The sequence below is a fragment of the Fistularia commersonii genome, chromosome 34 (genome assembly GCF_037954325.1).
Source record: "Fistularia commersonii isolate RoL2024-O1a breed Wild chromosome 34, RoL_Fcom_v1.0, whole genome shotgun sequence".
Classification (NCBI taxonomy): Eukaryota; Metazoa; Chordata; class Actinopteri; order Syngnathiformes; family Fistulariidae; genus Fistularia; species Fistularia commersonii.
Window position 1 is genome coordinate 4,297,330 of NC_141317.1, and position 25,496 is coordinate 4,322,825.

General features: G+C 44.0%; 1 protein-coding gene across 2 annotated transcripts; it reads left to right on the forward strand.

Annotated features, from left to right (window-relative positions):
* The first annotated feature begins 9,898 nt into the window (after positions 1-9,898).
* fignl2 (fidgetin like 2) lies at positions 9,899-23,923 on the forward strand. 2 transcript variants are annotated; one of them, XM_086141175.1, is made up of 3 exons: positions 9,899-10,058; positions 11,467-11,607; positions 21,651-23,923. In XM_086141175.1, the coding sequence occupies exons 2-3, from the start codon at positions 11,583-11,585 to the stop codon at positions 23,687-23,689; spliced, it is 2,064 nt and encodes a 687-aa protein (XP_085997301.1). In that variant the 5' UTR covers positions 9,899-10,058; positions 11,467-11,582; the 3' UTR covers positions 23,690-23,923. The 2 variants fall into 2 exon arrangements, with proteins under 2 accessions (XP_085997301.1, XP_085997303.1); XM_086141177.1 differs by lacking the exons at positions 9,899-10,058; positions 11,467-11,607 and adding an exon at positions 12,258-12,378.
* Positions 23,924-25,496: the final 1,573 nt, after the last annotated feature.

Below are 25,496 nucleotides of genomic sequence, written 5' to 3' on the forward strand. Positions count from 1 at the left end.
ATTGATTAACATTTTCGCGATGATTTATTTGCCGGGGCATGTACAGTTCGTACCGAGCGCATGGTATAATGTGATGTAATGGGGACTTAAATGAGCCATTAATCTGGCGCACCCAAGGGTAAAGGGACAGCACAACAGAGATCCAGGGAGGACGAGTTAACCGAGAGGGCCTGTAGCTCCTGATAATAACAAATGATCTGTTTTTGTTCTTAAAAAGGTTGAAGTCTAAATATTAGAGTGGGTAGTATATGTGACTTAGTCCTTAGGATCAACAATTACTATTCATGAAGCGAAATTGATAATGCAAGTGCAGATTAGAACAGTTGATTTTTCTTAAAAAGGATGAAGTCTAAATATCAGACATCTATTTTTTTTTAAATGTAACTTACTCCTTATGATCAACAATTAGTACTATTCATGAAGTGAAATTGATAATACAGCTGCTGGTAACAACAACTGATCTGTGTTTTTTTTCTATAAAAGGTTGAAATCTAAATATGAGAAAGTGGATGGTTTTATTTTTAAATGTGACTTAGTCCTTCTGATTAACGATTACTTTTTATGAAGCAAAAGTGATAATACGCCTGCTGATAATCAAAAATGATCCGTGTTTTTTTTTTTTCTTAAAAAGTCTTGAAGTTTAAATATTACAAACTGGATTTTTTTCAAGTAATTTAGTCCTCATGATGAACAATTATTATTCATGAAGCGAAATTGATAATGCAAGTGCAGATTAGAGCAGTTAATTTTTCTTAAAAAGGATAAAGTCTAAATATTAGAAAGTGTTTTTTTTTTAATGTGACTAAGTCCTTATGATCAACAATTATTATTATTCATGAAGTGAAATTGATAATGCAGCTGCTGATGATAACAAATGATCTGTGTTTTTTTCTTAAAAGGGTAAATTCTTAATATTAGAAAGTGGGTAGTTTTTTTTTAATCCGGCCAAGTCCTTCTGATTAACAATTACTATTTATGAAGCAAAACTGATAATACAGCTGCTGATAATCAAAAATGATCTGTTTTTTTTTAGTTTTTTTTAAAGTCTTGAAGTTTAAGTTTTTCAAGTAACTTAGTCCTTATGATAAACAATTACTATTCATGAAGCCAAATTGATAATGCAAGTGCTGATTATAACAAATGGTCTTTTTAATTGGATAAAGGATAAAGGATAAAGTCTAAATATTAGATAGTGGTTTTTTTTAGTGACTTAGTCTTTATGATCAACAATTACTATTCGTGAAGCGAAGCTGATTGAAATATTTCATCGTAAAATGCAGGCAGCACCCTGGTATCCATTTAGAGTTACAGGTGTTCCCAGATCACACGTTGAAAAGAGTGATGACGAGATAAATGAAGGTGAGGATATGAATATGAATAACAGGCGTTTTTTTTGCAAATTACCGAAAAAGGGTGACGGGAGCCAGAAAGGGTGCGGGGTCTTCCTGACAGTTTTATCAAAAATCATTGCGACGGACGTACAGTTTAACCTCGGTTCGAGTCACTAATTGACAGGTTGGCATGTTCACATGTTCTGGCGTTTGAAAAGAGAGGTGTGTGTGGGTGGACTTTGAAGCCGTCCACACGTGTGTGTGTCTGTGTGTGTGTGTGTGTGTGTGTGTGTGTTTGTGTGTGTTTATGGGTAATGGTCCATCTCACCAGATCTGTTTTCAAACTACATTACATCCCGGGAGATCATCCGAAAAACATTCCTGATTCCGGGAATTCTAATTTAGCCTTGAAGAAGGGTGTTTTGTGGACAGCCTAACCACCGTCATGGCATTGTATTTCTCACATGCCTGGTGTGACACAAAAAAACACACAAAGGATAGTGAGTGGAGATTTTAATCTCCGGGAAGTAATAGATTGTTCTGGTTGTTTGAGCAGAATCCCGTCTCCTTCCGCCTCGCAGAGGGCCGGCGCAATGTGGTCTCTTTCCTCGTGGAACCAGATGCATTATTGATGGATGGCTGATTGGGAACTCAATTACACAAAGATTACTGGGCAGGCAGACACCACTACCCTGTCAGAAAGATTGAATTAGAGCACGAGAGAGGAGGGAAAGTGTCCTTCAGAGACGCCTCTCTCTGCAAAACTCCTGGGGATGCGAAATGGCCACAGCCTAGTTCATTCACTGACGGATGACCTTCCCAACAACTGCACTTGTGGCCGTGCAGGCGGCTGGCCGTGTCGTGCTGCACGGAGCGGCCGAGAGCTCATTACAAGCCGGCTGGAGTCTGGCCGCCGCGGCGTCTCCGTAGCTGCGTTTTGTAGCCGATTCTTCGGCGTGCACAAGCAGTTGTTTGTGGTTCCCCCCCCCCCCTGTATAATTTGATATATCAAATGACAGCTGCTCTTCCTCTACAACCGCGGAGGATGCAATGATGAAAACGGCGCGGAATATGAATGTATGTGCATAAATATTGGCATCTTACCAAATCTCATTCATATAACATGGGCCACCTGAATGAGAATTGTGCCTCGCAGGGGTCGTATGCCATTACAAGTTTAATGCGAAAACCGGATCCGAGAAGATGAGAGAAGGGGGCCTCGGCATCTGAAATGGGAGCATTCATCTTCCCTTTCTTTTGGTCAGCATATGCGGTCAGAGAAAAGGGGAGAAGAAAAAAAAAAAAAAAGCAAAGCGAGAAAATCAAGGTGAGGCTGATGTAGAATATTTCATACGGGATCACATGTGACGCATGTTTCACCTTTCCGGCTGGTAAATCTGGCGATTCCAGCTTCCTGCTTATTGTACCCATGATCAGACACATGGAAGACTTATCATAATTATCTTTCCAGCGATAAAGCTTTTCCTCAAAACTCTTGTCTTTTATAGCCACTAATGTACGGATGTATTTCTCTTCCTGCAGCGTTTGAGAAGAAAGCGCACGTATGATCACGGACAAGGTTTTTCTATTTCTTAAGTGTCTTCCTCTATTGTCGCTATGTCAGTGTGTCAGTGAAGAACAACTCTTGAAAGAGACCATTGTTCGGGTTCGCGTTGTCAATGGAGACGGGGCCATAGCTAGGATTAAGTGGACAACAGGCAGCTTTCACCGGGCTTCTTCTTTGTCGAGGTCTTCTCCAACAGACTGGACACTTTAGAAAAGACACCCTGGTGAGCCCTGCCCCGCTCTGCTGCCCTTGCTTCCCTGAACACTGGGCACAAGTTGGACCCTGGAGAAAAGGTTTAATAAGGAGGGGAGAATAGAATAGCCATTAGCTCACCAGCAATTTCTGTTGACGGAAGAGAAAATAGAGGGAGCCAATAGAGCCACAAGAACGATTGCAGTCTGTGACAATCACAAAAGGGAAAACTAATTCTCTCTTCTCGGGTTGGGACTGACCGCTCTTCCATTTTGGAGCAGGGAAAAACACCACCACGACGATTTGGCTTCAGCGCGCACACGTACGCACGCAAAAGAGCTGAAGTTGAAATCAAATTTGTGTGCTTATCTAATTTCTCCTATCTAATGCAGGAGACGCTCCCTTGCTTATGCAGAGGCCGGCATGTGCGAGTGCATGCGGCGCTTTCGTTCCCGCTTGCAAACATGCACGTACGCTTGATCTGCTGCCGCTTTATCTATGAAACTCGTGTTTCTTGCCTGTTGAAACCATCGTGTCCCTGCATTGGCCTCGTCGGAAACATTCTTTTCCGAAGCCGATCGAAAAACGCTTGTCTTTGAAGAAATAATATTTTTTCTCCTAATTCAAATCCATTTTCAATCGGTTTATTTATTTTCCTCCACAAGGTACAGATTGTAGACACAGATGGTTTTGTGAATAAATGAATAAGTTATATTTAAACTGTTTTGTAAACAGTGGGGCAAAAAGCCCGAGCCTCTCTCATTGGAATAACCAAAAGGAGAGACTCGCCAAGAAGATATTTGAAATTATGAATACATTCATGTGGTTTGTGACTGACCTATTCACAGTGAATTAATCACTGAATAAATGCATATGATTATTTAAGGAAATCGTCTTCATTAAGTAAGCATTTTTGCTAATTAATGTCAGTGACTTTCAGCATCAACCCGCAACTTGCCTCTGTAAGCAAGGCTCCGTTTTGCATCGGTTACAATTCTGAGCCTCTTTTTCTAATTCTCGGGACAGTGATGGATGTTTCTCAAGTATATGTCATTTGAATAGAATATTTTTTTTCTTTTAAATATTTGATGAAAAGGGCCCCTTTTGGGATTCACGAGCCCATCTGACTATTCATCCATTCAGCAAAAAGTAAATTCTAGCCACGGCCAAATTTCAATCAAATAAAATAGAAAAAATGTAAAAAATATCAGCAGCAAACAAATTACCAAATACATTTATTATTATTTTAGTAGCAATGGACGTGTTCTTGAATGTTAGCCCTGCCTGGATCAGAAGCTTTTCATTTCTTCGTGAAGTCAAAAAGTCAAGAATACGCAATGAAATAGAGAGCGTTCCCGGCCAGGCCCAATTTCAAGTGAGAGCTGTCAACAAATTGTGACATGATCTACACAGTCGTTCAACGGGAAAGAGCTCCACATCTGGAGTTAATGTTGGACCCGGTTAAACTTGCTGTCTCGAGTCACGACTGGACAGCTCTCGTTGCGCGATTTCACACCTGGCATTAAAATGATATTCCGTGTGCATACCAAGTAACCGCCGGTGATTTAGACCCGGCTTCTCTTCCCCCTCGGATCAGAATATACACTGATACCATTTGTACATGGATTTGAAAAAATGTCTTTCCCGTTAAGGAAATCTTTCAAATTGTCATAGCGACCGGGTCTAAATTTGTTGGCGATGTTCACTCGTGACTGGATAATCCCCGTCCCAGTGACTAGATCGAGCCTGAGTTCGATGACTATACCGTATCAGCTCTGGTTCGTGCATCAGCCTGCTTACCGGAGGTTGAAAAAACAAATCTATGTATTCAGAGGATATTGCTAAATTCAACAGATTGTATCATTGTCTATTTATATTATAATTTCAACTCCTCAAACTTCAACTGTCCATGGTGGCATTTTTTTTTCCCTCTCTTCTCAGACTGCAGGCTTGCGCAGTGTGCCTGCGTTACCTGTCCCTCTCCAGATTATCTGGACGTATGGATGTGCCCACAGACCTTTTGGCACTGCTGACAGTGTTTGTAACAGGAAAAGTCCATTTGTTGATTCTTATTTGTTGCATTCAGAAACAGAAATCATTGAGTGTATTGATGAAAAAGTTCCACCCCATTCACAAGTTATGTTGGCAGCGAAAAGTGGGAATGGAAAGTGCACAAAAGTGACTGAGAGCATTTAATCTCTGTCTTGAAAAGACCGTCGGCGGCCCACTAGCACTGAATTGGTTGTCAAACACCACATCTGAAGTGAAGCTATTCAGCAACCCGTGAAGCCTGTGGGTGTCTTATCACTTCACAGCGGTAAATCTAATATGTCTGTTAAGTTTTGTGAATGACCTCTGTGGTGTGTATGTGCTGCATCAGTATCTGTGAGCGCTGTCAGTGTGTGGAGCCATGCCAGAGGGTTTAACCCCTCTGCATTGATCCCCAGGTTGCTCAGGGCTGCCGCCTAATTCTCCAATTTTCAGCTGTTAGAGATAGAATTGGAATAATAAACAGCTGAACCTCCCACTAGTAATCCTCCTGCCCCATGCCCCCCACCCCCCACCCCTCCATCTCTCACACACACACACACACACCAAACTCACACATTGCTCTTTCCTTCACCGCTCGCCGTCCCTCTTCAGGGCAACTGGGGCCGGGGTAGAGTTTCCCTCTCTGCCCTAATCTCGACCAAAGCCCCGACACTAGCTCCTATCCTCTAATGAAATGATATTGACCAACCTCGGGGGCCTGGAACTGATTATCACCGCCAGCACGCTCACACACATGCACACGCCTACACATATATTTATCTGTAACGTATAAAAACAGACACAAATGCAACAGTCAATATTCATTTGCTAATGTAAATTTCCCTTCACTATCTGGTTGTTTCATTTGACACATAGGCAATCACAAGAGGGAGATCACGGGTTCTACAAAACATGATTTGTGTTTTTTCTTGCCTTCAGGCCTGCTTGCAGAAATTTGGATGTTTAGTTTCCCTCAAGGAGTATGTCAGTCCAGGTCAGTCGCCGCAGTCCTGGAAACAATTAGTCTTTTGAGGTCGGACTTTAACCCTGATACCCGAGGTCTGGTCCATTTAGTGTTCAAGCCCCTAGATTAGCATCTATTCATTGTGTAAAAAAAAAAAAAAAAAAAACAACAAAACTTTCAAATCTACAGAGTCATTGTTTTGATTTGGACGCCGGTGACAATGACCTAACTGTTGAAAATCACTCTACAGATCAAAAAACCCTACGGAAGATCTACAGCGCTCCCGGGCGCCGCAGTGATAGATAGAAAACGCAAACGGCAGCAGCACAAACATGCAAAAACTCCAAATACATATGAGATATTATGAAGGATTTATTAAATCACACGCCAAACATAATGAAACTTTAGCAGATTCCCGCTGCTGATGCAGATGATGTGCACACACACATTTCCATCCTGGTGGCTGTGTATTCTTTAAATGCCTGCAGCAACCCTCACCTCACTGTGCAAATCATGTGTGTGTATGCGTCTGTGTGTGTGTTGTAGACATGCTGCGCAAGCATTCCATGTTGTTATTATCTAATGTGAGAAAATAATATGTTTCAATATTTCAATCATTTGCAAGTCATTTTGATTCACAAATATTTTCAAGCAATTAAGTGAAAGGAAATATTTTTCCCGAATTCAGTGCATTTCCCTCTCGGTGGAAACAGGAGTTTCTCCCATTAAAACACACCTACGAACAAAATCAGGAACGGATGACGATGACGATCCCCGTGCACAGCCCCGCTCCCTGCCTGCATTCTTTATCCTCTACCTCATTTGAATGAATTCCAAACGCCCACAATCACACATCAGCCGAGGACCTTCAACCACATGCCAGACACCTCTTCAGTAAGGCCTCATGATTTTCCCAAGTAGGTGACTTTTGAGTAAATTTGAGAAACCGTGAGACTAGATGTTTCTACAGCAGTCAAACATCTAAAGAGACCGACGCTCGGATGTGCATTAGCGAGTTTTGAAACTGCAACCCTGGTGTTTGCCACGTCTGTAAAGTTCTTGGACATGTTATTTTGTCAAACAACCGAAAGACAGCGTGAACTGTCGTAAGTACCGCCAACCTTTGCTCTCGACGGTCCTCGGATACGATGCCCGAGGTGGTCGAGGAGGCCTTTCACACTAAACCTTTTTAAACTACAACTGTGACTCACTCTTGATCAGAAGAGGAACAATGCGGGCGATTAAGCCTTTGAGCTTAATATTTTGCTGAGCAAATCACCCTCAAGGGTTGTGCCACATGCAGATTTCCATTTAATCAAATGAAATACAGGCCTGAATCATCAGTTTAGCTTGATGAAAGCAGCTGACCCGCTAACACAGTTCATCGCTGGGCGTACAGCCTGCTGAATGGAGGTGTTTTGTTGACTTGCCCCAGAGTATGAGGTCAGACACTGGTGTGTTGACCTGTACCCTTTATCCATTCAGGCGTCATTTTCAGCCTGCCATGGCTGTTTTGTCCAATTCTCATATCTCTCCATTAACCTCCAACCACTAGGCAAATAAGCCACCTCTCCGACCTGACAATAAACCGTATCCTCCGGTGTCTCCTGGATGTGAAGACTCGTCGTGGAAGACTGACACCTGTCGAGACTAACCGACGTGACGGCGGAGTTTTTTTTTTTCAAATTCGGTCATACCTTCCTCGGACTCTGTCTTATCGGTGCTTATTTTTCCGGTCTCATTCTCCTCAGTTTTGGCTCATGGCGTGTCCTGGGGCCCTGAAGTCTTTGTGCTTCAGTAGTGCTGGGCTCAGCATGCTGCCTGTGTCCACATACTGCTGCCTCAGCACTAATAAGGCAATAGAGTGATAGAGCGCCAGAGTTGTCTGCTTTCAAAATCCCTACTCAACCATACCCTCACATAACCCCCCACTGAGACGCCATTAGCAAATGTATTGAGGAGCCCATATTAAGGAAAACATTAAGGAGTCTAATTGTGGTTGTGAACTGGGGCTCACTGGGTATGTTGAGTTTTGTAACCACTCTAATGAGTCGCAGTGTTTCCTCCAATGGGTTTACTGCCCTACATTCCAATTTGAGCCATGTCACTGACCACTGGGGCATTCCCTAAAATAGCTGTCATGAGGATTTTTCAGATGTTTCAGAGACTCCAGACATGTGTTGAGATTAAGTTTGTTACCGATAAGGCCCTAATTTGGATTTAATGGACAATGGCTGTCGATGAAGCGGTGAATTCAGACGTAAAGATAATCATTCTTGCTGAAATTAAAATATCGAGATTACATATGTAGATGTTTTAATGGATCAAAAAAAGCTGTCTGATAAAATTGTGTGCAATGAAAACAAAATATTTCTTTGTTTATAAAGTACCTGGCTCCACCACTCTTTGTAATTATTTGACAAAGAAATTTATAATAAATGACCAAAACTATTTCAATTCCACTCATGACTTCATCCTAAACTAGGAGCTTTCATTTCATGTCACACACTTTCCATAATACTGTCACGTGACATGGTGAACAGGATGCTTGGAGCACCAAACGTGTAATCACAATGTCCTTTTCTATAATCAGCTGGTTCAATCACTCCACATGCTCAGTTGTAAAAGAGTATTTCTGGTTGTGTGTGCGGGCACGCGTCTTTGTGCGTGCGCGCATTCCCCTCTAGTTTGACTGGTGTTCGAGCTCCATGTAACTGGAGTAGATGACTGGGCCATGTGGCTCTTGGTGTGACACTAAAAACAGCCTGACAGCTGTGTGTGAAGAGCGAGTAAATGAAACTGAGGCAGCACCTGACCAAAAGATAGAGCCCGTGAGGCATGCACATGAAATTACGGACACTTATTTGCAATAATGTCTCTGTTGAAAAAAATCGGCGGGTGAAAAATCCTTTATAGAAATGTTTCAACAGAAGCACTTTTTTTTCCCCTTGTAAACCTATTGACCAGGAATTGAAGATGAATAAACTCAATTAAGTTTTTTTTCAACCGGGGTCGAGATATGTGGCATAGAAAATGAATTAATTTGATTTAAAAACAAACAAACAAAAAAAAACTCTTAAAATAAAGAGTCAGTTTACAGGCCTACTCAATTGATAGTTCTTTTTTTTTTTCCTCCAACAGTTCCCACCCTTCTCTTAAACCAATCTTTTATGTGGTAGGTGAGAGCAAGTTTGGCAACAATGTCCTGTTTTGTGTTACATGAGTGAACAGACGTCTCTGGACAATGTCCCCAACCAGATTCTCTAGTCTGTAACTCATTTGACAAAAGGTATTGACAGAACCTGACCGGGTATCAAGTTGTGTTGCCATTTTCTGGTAAGTTGAGTGATTGATTACATGTACCAGTAATTATCCAACACCGGCCGTCACTCGCTTTATTAGTCCGAGAAGGAATTATTGAAGATTTTTTTCCATGGTGTGTGTGCGTACGTGTTTTACCACAGTCTGACCACCGGGCCTTTGGCTGTTTCCTAACTATTAGATTATCAGGGCTTGGACAAACTTATCCGGCCTGTTTTCCTCTAACTGCAAAGTCTCTCTCCCTCTTCCCTGCCCTCTATGTCCAAGTTTCAGTGTGATCACCCTTGTTCTTCCTTTGAGCATGATTGGTCAGTCACCCACCCTCCCAGCTGCCCTCCTCTCTCCCTCCCTACTTAAATACTTTTAGCATAAAGAGAGAGAAGGAGGGGAGGCTGAGGGGGATGGGAGATCCATGGGGGAGGGGAGCTGAGTGCACACTCTGTTGTCACTGGCCAGAGCAGGAGAGAGAGAGAGAGAAAGAGAGAGAGACATGGAGAGAGGGAGGGAGGGAGTGAGGGAGGGAGGGAGAGGAGAGGAGAGTTGTGTCCCATATGTGGAAAAAAAGCATAGCCGTGAACACCCCGAGTCCGGTCTGCTCCAGGGATTATCCTAGTGCTTTCAGATCTGATGGAGGACACGCAGGCATGAATAGGTAAGGCTGTCCCACCTTCTCCAGCGTGTGTGTTTGTGTGTTGATTTTGTATCACAGCATGCTGCTCTCCCTGCTCCTCTGGCAGAGGCTGGCTGAGTGGGTTGCAGCAGCAGCAGCAGCAGCACCAGCTCCAGCCATCCTTCCATCAGAAGACATTTCTCTGTAGACCTTTTCCTGCACGGTGTGTGGACAGCTCAGTCTGCCTTGAAAGCAGAGAGCGAACGTGATCAGTCTCTCACTGCGGGCTGCTCATTCTGTTACGCCGAGTGTTAAAAAGTTGACTGTCAGAGCAGGCGGGTCAGAGGCGGTGTTACGCGCAGGCGGGCGGCGTGCAGGGACGAGCCGTGCGGTCATTGCATAATTTGTCATGAATAAATAAAGATTGGTTTCTTCCGAGATGTTTCTCTTTATGTGCCTTAGTCTCTGTTGCCATTCTCGTTGTACATTTTAAATACCCTCCCAGAACCCACATCAAAAAAATGTGCTCAATTTTTTTCAATATATATATTTATTTGGTAGAGTGATTTTTGCATATATGGCCGTTATACAATTGTGAAAAATAACATTTGATTTTCAAAAAGAAGTGACTTGATATATTTTTTCCAAACTGTTTAGAAACCAAGCACGAATGTGGATACCCAACCTAATGTTGGTTTTAATGAGAAATAAATTGACATTTTCAATGAAGACATATTTAATTGTCATCGCTTTTGTCGGTGCCTCTTTTCACAGTAAACACAATAGAAAGCAGTGGATTAGACTGTGTTTAATCTGCATGTTTAAAAATGTCATGTTTTGCAACACATATCGAAGTTGAAATGGACTTGAAAATTTCCCATTTTGCATTGTTTTGTTTTGAAAACCTAATCTTTTCAATCTGAACCGGGTATTACTTTTTGCAGTTCAGTGTTTTGATCACTTATGACAGCGGTACTGCAGTATATTTGACAGAATAAAAGAAGGTCAACTTCAGTGTTATGAAGAAAAACAAAAAAATTCACCAATATTTTTTTGCAGCTCTATGTAAGTGTCCGGTGTCCAAAGAATGCAGTCTTTATTGCCTCAGTGCACAGAGCAATGGTATGCACGAGCCTTTTTGTGAGGCAGATTTAGAAAGCCTTCTTTAGAGGCGGGACGCAGCTTCACAATCAGCTTAATGCCTGACTATAATGAATACCCCTCTGTGTGTCAATTTGTATGTGAGTGAGCGTACTTTTTTTCCCCTCTATATTTAAGCGGTTCACAGGTTGGTCGGTAATTCTGTCACTCTCGGTGAATCCTGCCGCGGTCGTCGTTGCATTGAGCTTGTGTGTGTGAACGGGCTACTTGACATGTGAGTGTTTGTTCAAACATTGTGCAGCAGCCTGTAACTGTTTCAACTCTCTCTCTCTCTCTCTCTCTCGCTCAGGGCCGTTCTGTTGTCAGCGCAAGCTCATGTCAGTGATGGACTACAGCCGAGCGGACGCTAACCGTAGCTGGCATTCACAAAACAGCATTCCTCTTTACTGAGACCAGCTCCACAGAATGCTGAGTCCTATTGTCCCCTATAGTGAGTACTTTGCACCATTCTTTCTCTCGACCCCATTGCATGCAAACTAGACTGCTGTACTTGGCTTTAGTTGGACTTTGCCTGAATCAATCGCCCCCCCCTTTCCAAAAATAAGCAAAGTGGACACCGTGTCCTGTAGTTTGCAAATAAAAATGAAAAATGTGCAAGGTTCTTTGCAGAAACATGTTTTTTTTTTTCTTCTCGCCTTGTGTTTGTGGAAATACTAAACCTCCGGCACTGGCCCTGTCTGAATGTATCATCACCAGGCAGAAGATATAGATGGGGGAAGGAGGAGGGACAGAGGCAGGCTGATGGTTTAAGCAGCAGGAACCCCTGTGTCCTGCCAGTGTCTCTTTACCAAGACATTTCATGACTTAACTCCAAACTCACTGGCTTCCTTTTTCCTGTCTCTCTGTCTTCTCTCCCTTCAGCTCTGACCTCATAACTGACATGTACGATATCCCCCAATCAACCCCTCACCCTCCCAACATGTTTCATTTGTGTCCACTGTACTGGCTCTGCAAAACAGTATTGTTTGCCAGCCAGCATGGGACTGCTTTCATTGGCCGCGGCCTCGAGAGCCCCCCTCCTTTTTTTTCTATAACTCACCTCAGGGGGGAATTACTGGCATGTCGTTTACAAGACATGGAGCAGAAATAAAACAGAATGGTTAAATTACAAACGGCCCCTTAATTAATGAAATTTACAAGTTGGAGATTTAGAAAAAGAGAAGCGGCGCGTGAGTAGTATACAGGTGTGTCTCGAAAACAGGTAAAAAGGGTCGATTCGAGCGAATGTTTGACGGTGAACATGATGCATTTGCTTTTTGTTGCTCCTGCTTAATTTTGTCTCAAGTCACCAGAGCATTATTTTTCATTTGTATTAGTTGTTTTTTTTTCCAAATACAATGATGGTTAGGTATCAAATGAGGCCGGGGTCGCTCAAATAACACGGATAGACCAATAAATTGCAAGGACATGGATACATGCTTACGCTGTTTCCCATCAAGGCTTGTTTTACTGGTTGTTCCATTAACTCCCTGCACCCTTCTAGTCCATATTGACCGAACACACTCCCCGCTGCCGGAGTGGACAGCAAGTCAAAGAATGTCACAAACTGCTGGTGGAATACTTTGCATGCCTTTAGAGCCGTTCCCTCTTGGGAAGCTTTCATGACACTGTGCAGAAGCCTTTGTGTCTGGTTTGCGTCTTTGATCGGGGCCGTACAACGCTGGTTTTCATCTGCTGCGTCCGAATTTTTTGATGTTTTTTTTTTTTAGTTTTTTTTTTTTCCCCTCACGTACGCCGTAGCTCTGCTCCGCGGCACTTTTGCAGGTTTGGATTTGTCTCCAAACAGCGGGCTAGTGTGTGTATGTGTGTGCGTGCATGTAGACAGAGCGATCGTATGAACACACAGGGCAGTGTTAGGTAGCCGCACTGTTTACTCTCAGACTGGTGGCACACAAACACGCTGCTGCACTGGGTTGTGACTGTGCAGCTCCTCGTCTCTCGGTTTAAGGCCGTAGTCACGATTCGGCCGAGCTCAAGTCTAACCGTACATATGCAGGACATGTGAAGACTCTCACCTCTATGCTGGAATTCCCCTTTATGAGAATGTAGAGGTTTCCCACTTCCTTACGCTTCTTCAGATTCGTGCAGTTGCCATTCCCGGCCCGCTACGTCGCAGAGCGTCGTGTAGGTGCACACATAGCGACACGTAGTCGGGGGTCACCTGCCGAGACGCTTCTGCTGTTTTTGTCATGACCGTTTCTTAGTACTCAAATGTGTAGATTTGGCCGGTGTGTGTGTGTGTGTGTGTGCTTGTATCTAACCTTTTCATGACATGTCCGGCTGCCGTCTTGCTCTCTGGCCAGTCCAGAGGACTTCAAGCTGGGGCAAGCAGCCATGACTGGACCTGAGAAGAAACCTGAGAGAGATTCCAGGGGCCATGGATACTCCTGGAGGGATTTGGTGCAAAGAATCTGTAATCTGCACTTCAAACACACTCTTAAATCAGTCCCAGGCCACCAACCCAGGAGTGCCCTAACTCTTGTTGCTGGGGGCCCCTGCTGGTGTAGTGATACTTTTTCTTTTAAAACACCATACACACGTACACACATGTACACACACCCACTCTCTCTCTCTCTCTCTCTCTCTGTCTCTCACTCACACACACACACACACACACACACACACACATGCAAAATGAATAACTACACCAAGGACTCCAGATCTGGCAGTTTTTATAACTCTCCTCTAACTGACCCCTCTCTCGCTCTCCATTCTCTCTCTGGCTCTGTTTATGTGTTTGGTGCGAGTGTCTTTGTGAATGACTCCGCCCGAGTCACGGAGTAGTTTGCATAGAAAAAAAAAAGAAGTGAATCTCACGGTGGCCCCTGAAGGAGCAGGTTGGAGGGCCGCACCAGTGTCTATCCCCATTGTAGGCACAGCCGTATGAGTGCTGCATTGGAGGGGCCTGTGAGGCCCTTGAGTAAACACACAGTCTGCTAAAGTGTGTGTGAATAAGAGATGGGATCATTAGTGTAGGGTTTGAATGGGCTCTAATTAGCCCCCAGTCTCTGTGTGCATGTGTGTATGCTTGCATGCAGCTCTTTCCTCAAAAAAGGAGGTTAGGGACCCAGGGCCCTGCGAGTCCAACGGCCCTGTGCTCTGTCTCTTCGAGGGTTCATCAGCTCATTAAGGAGACCCCTGCTCCTGTTAAGGGCCCAATTAAGAACCAGGGCGGTGAGGTTCATTTGGATGGGAGCACTTCACTGGATTCCTGAGGCAGCAGGATTTAAAGCTTGACAATGAGGCATCTTTTTCACACCAGCACAGCTAATTACTAAATGACTGCGCTCAAAGAATAACATACTTTCATCATTATGCCATTAGGTGTTTGTATTGCAGTGATCGTAAAATGCACCGCCGCCAATTGAACTGTCATTAATATGGATGTATCGAGATATAATATATAACATAAAACAATACATTCCACAGCGGAGAGTGTCTGCTGAGAGGGTTGGACCGGCGTGTCCAACCCAGTCCCCGGCACGCTCACCGGGAATGGAAGAAATACGGGAGAGAGGGAGAATGAGGAAAGGAGAGGATTGTAAATAAAAGATAGGGCTGAAAATGGGGAGATACCGCGGAGATAGGGTGTGCGAGACAGATGGAAACGGGGACCGGTCATCGCGGAGCCTTAGGACAGCTGTTCTTTGATATATTAGTGGACACAATGACCTAAAGCCAGCCCGCAGTCACAGAAAATAGGGACCCTGTTTTTCTTTAAGGAGAGGGGGAGTGGACGGGTTTCTGCCATTTGTGGACATGCGTTAGCAGGCAAGGGGGATGGGGGAGTTGTTTCTAAAATTACAAGCATGAAGTGACACATCCAGCAATTATTCCGTAGGCTTTCTAGTTTTGGAGAGCGCAGTGAAAAAGGGGCCGTAAAATGAGCATACTCTCAGATGGGACTTTGCTTTTCGCTCCACCGTCATTAGCAATTCTAAACATGTTAATTTATTCAATGTCAATTAATCAATGTTCAACAAATGCCATCACACAGTTTAGATTCATCTCTGCAGAACAACTTTTAATGACCGCATATTTATTTGCTGCCAATAAACTAAAGATTTTCCCTTCGAGAAGCTTGTTTAATTCTGTTAATTGATTAGCTGTTAATAATGATTGTCATTTAACCTCAACATTTGCTATTGCGCCGGGGCTTTAATATGCATATATGTTTGCTTTTCTAGCTATCGTTAAAACGCACATTATGTTGTCATATCGTCCTTCACCCCTAAAGAAAACCGCTCGCTGCAAACACAGATGGAAACCATTCTGACAGCAGGCCTGAAACAGTCCCCGAGGGGATGAAAAAATAGGGGACAAAAACTGCCACTCGAAACACGGAGTACAAATGGCTCCAACCGCAGCGAGCGGAAGGTACAGCGATAGCGGGAGAACACAGGGGACATCCCTCAATGCCACTGCAGGAGACGTGCTCCTTCTTCCCGGGATTGGACCAGCGAGGCGTGTGTAAAAAGAGCTGCGTCCGCTTGCGCTCTGGGCAGCAGGTGTGAAAACTCCTAACCAGGGCTCCCGCACTCTTCTGTTATTACATCTTTTTAGGACCATGAAAGACGGAGCAGATGAGCCAGGGGGAAGGAGAGGCAGAGCGGGAGAGTGGAATTGTGTTTCTTTTGATTGATTGAAGCCCTGTGACTAATGCATAGAATTATAATAATATTCCTTAGCAGTAGCCAATTATACATGGCTTATAAATTATGATCCCTGTTGTTTGTCGTCCACATTATCTGTTGGAAGGCGGCGTGCAAAAGTCTCAAGTCCCGTTTCTTAGAAAAAGCTTTTTGGCTATTCTCCGCAATAGCTTTGCAGAATTCCTTATCATTTTTTTCAGTCCGCAAACCTTTGACACAAACTGAGCAAAGCCTCATAAAGTTTTTTTTTTTTTTTTTAAGGCAACATGAGAGAACGCCCAGAGACAATTTTTCCAGCCTCTCCAGCTGCCACTCTGTGAAATGTGGCTGGCCTCTCAGATTGGTGTTTTTATGACATACCAAGTATTATGCGGTGGCAGGCTGGCCGCGGCGTAGTGAGAATGTCCTGCTTGAAATTTGTGTCATAAATCACGGTGAACTTGAGAACAGAGGACTGAAGTGGGTTCTGGACGGAAAGGGGAAATCAAGATAACAAACTCCGATAAATAGCATGTCGTGCCTTATGAATCTAATACGTATTGCACTGAACTCACAGCTTCGTATCATGAGGTGACTTGTCTGCCGTTTGTCTAAAATATACACATATCAAAGTATGGAAGAGGAAATGAGTGCGAGCTATATATTCATGTCACACCAGTGGAGATCTCACCCGCTATCGGATTGATCGGCTTGTGCTTGATGAATACAGAACAACTGCCCTTATCGCTACCTTCTGTCCGTCATAGCTCGTCGGTCCATGGGGTTGTTTTGTGCCGGAGCTCGGCTGCAATCATTCATTTCATATTTTTCTTTTAAAATTGCTGTGTCTGAGATGTCAAAATTGAAATGCCACTACAGCTGATGCTGCATTCACAAAAGGCATTTGACATTGGAGCATTCGTTTTGAAAACAAAATGAAAGCACTTTGTGTTCGGTATTATATGAACCTATTCATGCAGAGACCTCTTTCACTACGATCCACGTCCTTGAATACAGAGAGCGACTCTTTACAGTCTTTACAGGTCTTTTGACCGGCAGAATCAAATTAAAGCAGATCCCAAGTATCGACTGCGGAAAAAGACATTCGAAAATTTAAATGCTATTATTGTTGTCATTTTAACCCTTTAGTTCTTTATGATAAATTCTTACCTTTAATACCTTTTTATATGTAGACACAGCTGGTGGCGGGGATAGGTATGAATAGGATTTTGATTACGTTGGTACGGGAACCTCTTATCAATATTGATGTGCATAATTCTATACATTAATTTAATAAAACCAGAATTTTGCTTGGGTATCTTACCAGCCATGCTAATATGGATGTGTTTAGAGATAAAAAACGAAGTTGAAGTATTGTCTGTCATTAATTACTGTCGCCTGGGAGGGGCAAATTTCACATTTAAGTTTTTTTTTAAGTCCAGACAATGAGAATTCAATTATTGTACTCTGTGTACAATATTAATTCTAGCTCAAATGGCTCAGAGTGCAACACATGAAACATAAGCGACCAGAAAATCAAGATATTTATTTGAAATTTTGAAAAAGTGAAAATACACACAGGGCATCAACATCATGCCGAGCCCTGTTACTGATTTTTGTTGTATATGGACAACAACAGCACGGACCTGAAGTTTTAAAGGATTTATAGATTAATTTTACATTAACATTACTTAGCCTGTTCGTCTGTGTGATGATGAGCTGAAGATGTTGGTCGCTTTTCTTTCAAAGGCTATCGATGGATGGGGTGGGGGGCTGGTTGTTCCACCCTGTGCAGAGCCTGCTTGGATTGATCCACTGCGCTCTTGTTTACAATCGGCGCAGTTTAATAGTGCACTTTCCCAGAAGGCTTGTTGCACCCGTGTCCGTTGTGTTCCTCGGGGCAGGTAAAACAAAAGTGCCTGGAAGGGAGAAGGGGAAAGGGACCTCGGGGGGATTGTGAAACAGCACCGGAGCCTTCAGTCTCCGGGCTTTCTGCCAAGATTACATTTCACCTCAACCAATGATTTGTCTTTTATAGGAAACCACAACACTGACTCGAGTACTACCAGTCTTTATTAGCCAAAAGGTATTCTAGTTTCACCAAGAGGAGATTTAATGACTTTGTAGATGGCGTACATGAGCATCTGAGGGACGACATTGCAAATGAACGTAACACACTCCCCCTGGGCCATTAGTGCTCTGATTTTAATTTTAGGTCCTCCTTAAAGCTAGTTTCAGCTGAAGGAAGCCGTGCCACTTTGTTCGTCGTGCGCTCCTTCAATAGGATGCAGCTCACACAGGTCCCTCAATAAATCCCAGCCTGACACAAAAGCTGTCAGTGGACTGCTGCAGAATAGATTAATAAGATTTCCATAATTAGACAGGCCCCTGACAATAGGATCCTTCAGCCTTTGTCTCAGGGCCAACTGGATTGTCCGAGCTTTGCACGTCTGCTAGATGGCTGTCCACCACAATGGCCGCACAGACAGTAAGGCGGTCAGCAGAGGAACATCTGTCTCTCCTGGGGCCGAACACACACACACACACAGACACACACAGTGGGAAGTTAAATGTTCATTAAACCCGAGGTTCATATCAATGTCCTGGCAGGGAGCTAAGTCCACTGGTCAACAGTGAGCCAGCCTTGTCAAATAATGAGACACTTAACTTTAGCACAACCAATAGCAATCCATATTTATTAAAATCAATGTGATTAAAAAAAAAAAAAGTGATTAAATAGTTGATACTGATCTGTCTTGGCAGGATATAATGGTTGCTTTACTAAAAACTGAAAATATTAATAAATGATCAAAAGTCACCCCATTCAATTGCCCATTTTTGAATACAATCAGCGCCATGAAGCATTTGATTTACGCTTTTATTTTTTTTTTTCCAAATCCAGAAACCACTTCTATTTTGAATATGATACATGAATTGAAGTAACTGAAGCTTGAAATGAAATGATCACAAAACTGAATCATCATGGAGCTCAGAAATCCTTCATTCTGTAAGTGAATATTGTAATACTAGACTACTTACAGCTGGATTACAACATTTACAAATAATATTAGCAGTGGGTGGATAATTCACAATAGCGTCCTTGGGCTGAGGCATACATCGAGGTTAATCCAATGATTGCGCTACTGCTGACAGTATATCCACATTGTCCTGATTTCCTACTTCTAATCTTAGCTATCTTCTTGTCCCTCTGGTGAATTAATCTACATGATGGCTCTGATTTAAGCAGAAGTGTAGATTAGACCTTACTCAGTTTAATGTAGCTCGCTCTAAAAAGCCACAATCTAGCAGAAGGCAGGATCTAATTGCTTGGGATGGGCTAACGGCAGTATTTATCGGGGCCGAGCGGTGGACTCTTAAGTTTATAAAGTATACGAAGAAATGATTATATAGCGGTATAGAAAAACCCCATTTACCAAGTAATAATTCTCAGGCTCCTCAGACTGCACAGTGAATGGCCTCTTCAGGTATGGGCAGCTGGCCATCATGTTGATCGGTTGGCGCATGGGGGGGGGGGGGGGGGGGGTTTGTGTGAGAAGTCCATTCTGTATTGGTGCTACTCTGTTAATGGAGTGGACAGCAGTTTGCTTGCCTCACTGAGTCCTCTAATGTCCCCTCCAGTCCGCCTAGAGAGGACGTAGTGCCTGCTGTCCATTTTTTCCCTCCCTCCATCCCTCCCTCTTTCCATCCCTCGCCGCTGCAGGTTTTATGAGCTCCCCTGGGCTCTCATCCATCTCTGTCACACACACAGGCCCCATTATTGGGGTTGCTCACAAACTGGTCAGGCTGCATATGGGAAGGGCCTTCAGGACATATATGGTTTCTGCTGTCTGGACAAAGACCTGTAAGTCAGACCACAAAAAATATGTGGTCATCCAGACGCGGACAACTCCGCCATCGGAGCATGCTCGCTTAAATGCAACATGAGAGTTTGAGAACCATCTTCTATCAGTTGTTGTGAGTGTGTGGCACCGCGGGATGACCGAAGCTTAGTGAAGTACTTGAACTAGTTTGGTCGGTCGGAACTTAAGGCAGTGGATTTGAATATGAAGGACATGATAATCCAGTGGCCATCTGGTCTACTGGTCTCATCTGAGTGAATAAATAATGGGTATAATCTGAAAACACACACACATGGGGAGGTTTGGAAAGAGGGTAAAGAAAGAGGCCAAAGTTTAGGAGTGAGCTTGTGAGATGGAGCGCAGGAGGAGACTCACAGGCTGTGGATATTGAGATTTGATTTAAATGGCAATAAGAAGACCGGCTCCACACACACAGACACCCATGAATAATGAATCATCATGCATCCACTAAAAGGAAGGCAGTGTGACCAGTAATGATGGCTTTTGCCTTATTCCTTTTTTACCTCTCCGTTTTCTGGCCGGAGTAGTCCTCACCTCAGGGTAAATCGTGACAGTTCAATAATGCCAAGCTATGTGTGGAATGTCAAGCTAGCGCTAGTGCAGCAAGACCCCGTGCAAATCCTTGTGAAATGTGTGATTCTTTGACCATGTGAACTACACTTTCCAAATTTGCAAATATCTACAAATGTAGTTTTGCACGGAATATTCATATTGGATCGATTCGAGGCCGATACTCGCGACATGCTACTTTTTCGCCGCAAAGGCAATTGCATGTTCGAATTTGAGAATAATGCAACTGGTGCGAGGCACATGGGAGAAAATTAGTTTTCTACGACCAAAGTGTTTTTTTTTTCCTGTTGTCCTTTCCTCTGTTAGCTTAGCAATGCTCTTGCTGTCTAGCATTCTTGATCAATCAGAGCTCAACCAGTGCTGAAGTCATCCCTAAGAACACACATTCCACTTTCCCAATGTTCCATGGGAGAGTGTGCTGATGAATAGCACACTATGCTGCAATTCCCAACCCAACCCCCCTCTGTCTTTCTTTCTTTCTTTCTCTCTCACTCTCCACACCACTGTCCACATACACACAAACACCCTCCAGCCCCGCTCCCTCCCTCTGTCCAGCCGGCCACCGGGCCTGCAGAGCTCTGTATGGTGGGTGGGTTGGTGGGTGGTAAATGGGGGTGGAGGGTGGAGAGAGCAGGCATTCAGAGCAACATGCACAGGGAGATAACAATAGCTCCTCTGGGAGACTTGCAGATGCTAGCAGCACAGGGTAGAGCTGTGGGATCTTATCGCAACTCCAACATAAGATGGAAAGCTCCAAAACAAATGCTGCTTTCACTCTCTCACTTTTGTATCTTTCTCTTTCTCCTCTCACCGGCTATTTACCATCCCCTACCACCCTGAGAAACCTGAGCCCCTCCTCCCCTGCCATTATGCTTAATGGTAACATAGATAAACATTACTTTCCAGAATGAAGAAAGGGTAGTAATTGTAGTACTTGTCACTGGTTGCATACAGAGAAGGAGGCTAACACATGTAACCGCACACATGACAGTGAGATAAGCAGTCATATAAGATTATGGCCCTGAATCTTTCTTCTTAAAATGTACTTCCTACTTTACTTATCTAATCATTTCAATACAGCCTTGGATTTGTTGTGCCTTCTTTATTATGATATATGAAACATGATATATTATATATTATGATATAAGTTAGTGGCATAGAGTATATGCCACTTCAAAGGTCCGGTTAGTATTTCTGTAGATACTAAAGGCGACAATATCTTTCTCTCCTTGTTGTTGGAGAGCAAGAAGAGAGAAAAAAATGCTTCTCTATGTTCATATGATTACCAGGAGGATCAGTTCTTAGACTAATTCTCTGAGATGTTGTCTCTCCTGCAACTGTATAGTATTCTACTTTTGACATGTTTGTAATCACAGCTGTCTTTTTGCCAGGCCTGTTAAAGATGCACTGGAACCCAGAGCATGCCCAGCCCCTCAGCCAATGGCCTGAGCAGCACCTGGACGTCTCCTCCACCACCTCTTCCCCGGCTCACAAGTCAGAATTCTATTCTGGTCGCAGCCGAAGTTCCTACAACTATGCTTGGGCCAATGACGACATCTCTGCCCTCACGGCTTCCAATTTGTTGAAGCGCTATGCTGAGAAGTACTCCGGTGCGCTGGACTCACCGTATGACCGCCCACCAGCTGTGGGAGCCTACCCGGAGCCAGGGGCCTTTGGGGGCCTTAATGGCCAGAAGACTGAACTGGAGCCCTGGCCGCTGACACACAGCACGGACGGCTCCTATTCCCTAGTGCAGCCCGGAGGTCACGATAGCCTCCCGGGTTCCAAGGTTGTAGCTACAACTGCTGGTCCTCCTGGGATTAGTAGTGTGTCGGTGGTGAACAGTAATCTCTCAGACTCTGGCTACAGCGGCAGCAGCTCTTGCAGTGGTTCCAGTGAGTACCCTTCCAGCTACAATGGCACCTATCTCTCCTCAGGATACTGTCCACAACCAAGCGCAGCACTTCCCCCTGCCTCCCTCCACACCCTGCAATCCACCCCTACTCTTGTACCCAGCTATAGCCCTACAGCACCCGTCTACAACTACCCCCCCAGCACATACCCTCCACAAACCAGCCTTGCTGCAAGTTATAGCCACCCTTCTGCAACATACCTTCCCTCAGGTCTGCCTGCCCCTACTCCTGTTCCCTCTAGACCTACCGTGGTAGGAGGCAGCTATAATTACCAGAGCACCAACATTGGCACATCTGAGTCTGGAGGGACACTAAAAAGGAAAGCATTTGAGATGAGTGTAGAAGAAGACGAAAGTGGGGACAGTTCTCGTTATAGGAAGTACTGTTATGACCCCTTGAAGGCTGGCGGAAACTCACCCTACAGTGTGAATGACAAAACGGAGTGCCGAGGAAATGGCTTCAGCGGCTCGGGCAGCACAGATCCACAGAACTTTAAGCCTAGTAAGCCCTCCTCCCAGCCCTTGATATCCCCGCCGTATGGGACAACAGGGGAGTACAGCCCTCCAGCAGGCATGACAGGGGAGAATGCGGTGGCAGAGCAAGGTTTCACCCAGCAGCAACACCACGGCCAGGCTCACAAACGCCCTCCGCTGTGTGGTTCTTCTGTTGAGACTCTGAAGAGCCCAGACCCCAGAATGCTGGACGTTGTCAACGGGGAATTATTGGACTGCAGCCCGGCCCTTGGCTGGGGTGAACTGGCTGGGCTCACCCATGTCAAGGCTGCCCTGGAGGAGGACCTGCTGTGGCCCGTGTTGAGGCCCAGTCCGGTGATGCGCCCGCCGAGAACCGTCCTGCTGTTTGGCCCCCGAGGAGGGGGTAAGACGACGTTGACTCGTTCTTTGGCTTCGCAGCTCGGGGCATCTTTCTACCGCTTGAGCGGAGCCATGCTTGCCTCAAAAGGAAAAGCTGAGGCAGAGCACATTCTGGGGTCTCTTTTGCAGGTGGCAGGGGCACGGCAACCATCGGTGTTGCTGCTTAGCCAAGTGGAGGCCATGGAAGAGGAGGGGCTGAGACAGACACTGCTTACCACCCTTGAGAAAGCCCAAGTGATCACGGGTCTGGTGATTCTTGTTTGTGCCACTGGCAGACCAGATCTGCTGCAAGACGTGGTGCATCGCAGCTTCGCCAAGCGCTATCACGTCGGCCTGCCCGACGTGGGCATGCGAAGGCAGGTGTTGCTGCAGGCGTTGTCGCCTCAGGGCTGCGGCCTTAGCGAGAGGGAAATGAACGCCGTGATGCAGCGCACTGAGGGCTTCTCAGTGTGGGAGCTACTGCAACTCAGCCAGCAAGCTCTCTCCTCAGCCTCAGCACCAACAGGGGCGATGCATGGCCTCTCCGCTTCCTCCAAAGCCCCTGCCTTCACAGACTTTGAGAATGCCCTCTGTAAGGTGCGCCCACACACTACCACGAAAGAACTGGATACTTGTATAGAGTGGAGCAAGATGTATAGCCACTGAGAAAGCAGCCAGTCACTGCACTCGGACTGCCCCGTGACCCTGTTGTTGCTCTGACATGGCAAGCCTTGGGAATGTTTAGTTGTTGTTTTGTTATTAGCATTTATGCGGCCAGAAGTGTCAGGCAATCTCAAAGATACTGGAGAGCTTGTAAAAGTTGCTTTACTGGCATAAGCATGCCACGGTTTGCTGTTTTGGTTTTACTATGAATATACACAATATGTTATTTTTCCCAAAGGAAAGGATCATGAATTGGCGTGGCGAAGCATCGTAGTGAATTAGTCGTTTGGCCAATGGGAAACTAGATTGCTATTTGGATACTTTCGGACATCCTGTTTAGCCTTAGTCAAAGATAAAATCAATTACTTGTTTGCTAGGTGACTTGGTCCAAGATGATGGATAATCAGGGTTTGGAAAATCCCCCATTTTTCCGCTGGTCTCAGGATCCTATTTATTGCCGGTCCACTTCCATGTTAAACTTAAATTGAAGTTAGTCTTTGGATTTGGAATCTGCAAAATTCAGCAAGTTTTTGTTGTCTTTTTTTTTTTTTTTTTTTTTTTTTTTGACCAAAAACATTTCAAACCAAATGTGTAATCAGCTTCACTAAGAATATTTCTGGAATCAGACTGGCTCTCAATATTACAAAAAAGTATTCCTCTTGGTAGCTGCTCATCAAACCAAAAGAGTTAGATTGTACTACCCTTAAAGAAAGTCAAATAACTTATGTTAGATTACACAGCTGCCTTTCGGTAGTTCACGTTAAACCTTGCAGTCATACTCAACCTGTTAAGAGTAAAGGTACTTCACATTTACCTGCAAAGAACTGACCCTCGGTACTCTACAGATATTTCAAGTGGTACGAAAAGAGTGCATTATTACTTTTGGATTGATTTTCTTAACTTCCACATACAGTTTTTTTTTTTTAATCGATTTCACATTCCTCATGACTGCAGTTTTCCTGAGAATCCTACATCAATTAGCCCACCTGCGCACAGCTTCTCCGACAGCGTGTCTTCTTTTATTTCACGTACTCCTTTTGTTTTCTTAGTATGTAGTCTTGTTTGAAATGCTCAGGAAGAATTTCTTTACCTCAGAAATAAAAAAAATAAAGAATGTATGTAATCTTAGGGTCTTAGTAGAGAGTGGCGCAGAGCTAAAGATAAAGAAGCGAGGAGAAACCTGACAGTCTTGTTTTACCCACTGCAGCTGGGTTTTTACCTCGGGAGAGAAACTTGAATATGCTACAAGAGTAACATTGAATGTAATTCAGGTATTTCAAAGGATATTTGATGCCATAAATCCATGTAATATTATATATGAATATATAAATAATTTTTCTTTGATGTCCTTTTACCCTTTATTTTCATTGTAGTTTATGGTGGAATGATGATTGTCTTCAGAAAAAAAAAACTTTTTAGAACAGAAAATATTCATCTTTTTGTTGGACAAACTGCCTACTGACTCTCTGTTAGTGTTTTACATATCCTGCATACGCCTCTTTGTCGATTACATTTTTAATGGTTGCAAAGTATTATTTGAATTGTAAATGCGACACACACACACACACACAAACACACACCCATTCATACATATGCTTTCGCAGGAAACCTCTGAGTGCATTATGTTTGAGAAGACTACTAACAAAAATCACCTTGTATAAGAAGTCTCATAATTCCTGTCAATATCTGTAGTCACATATTTTCCTGTTAATGTGTGCATGTTGTCTGAGAACCTGACATTTAGACAATCCAGAGAAAACTTCCTTTCCACCAACCCTATAGTTTTGTTTAACAAGCAGGAAAATTCACA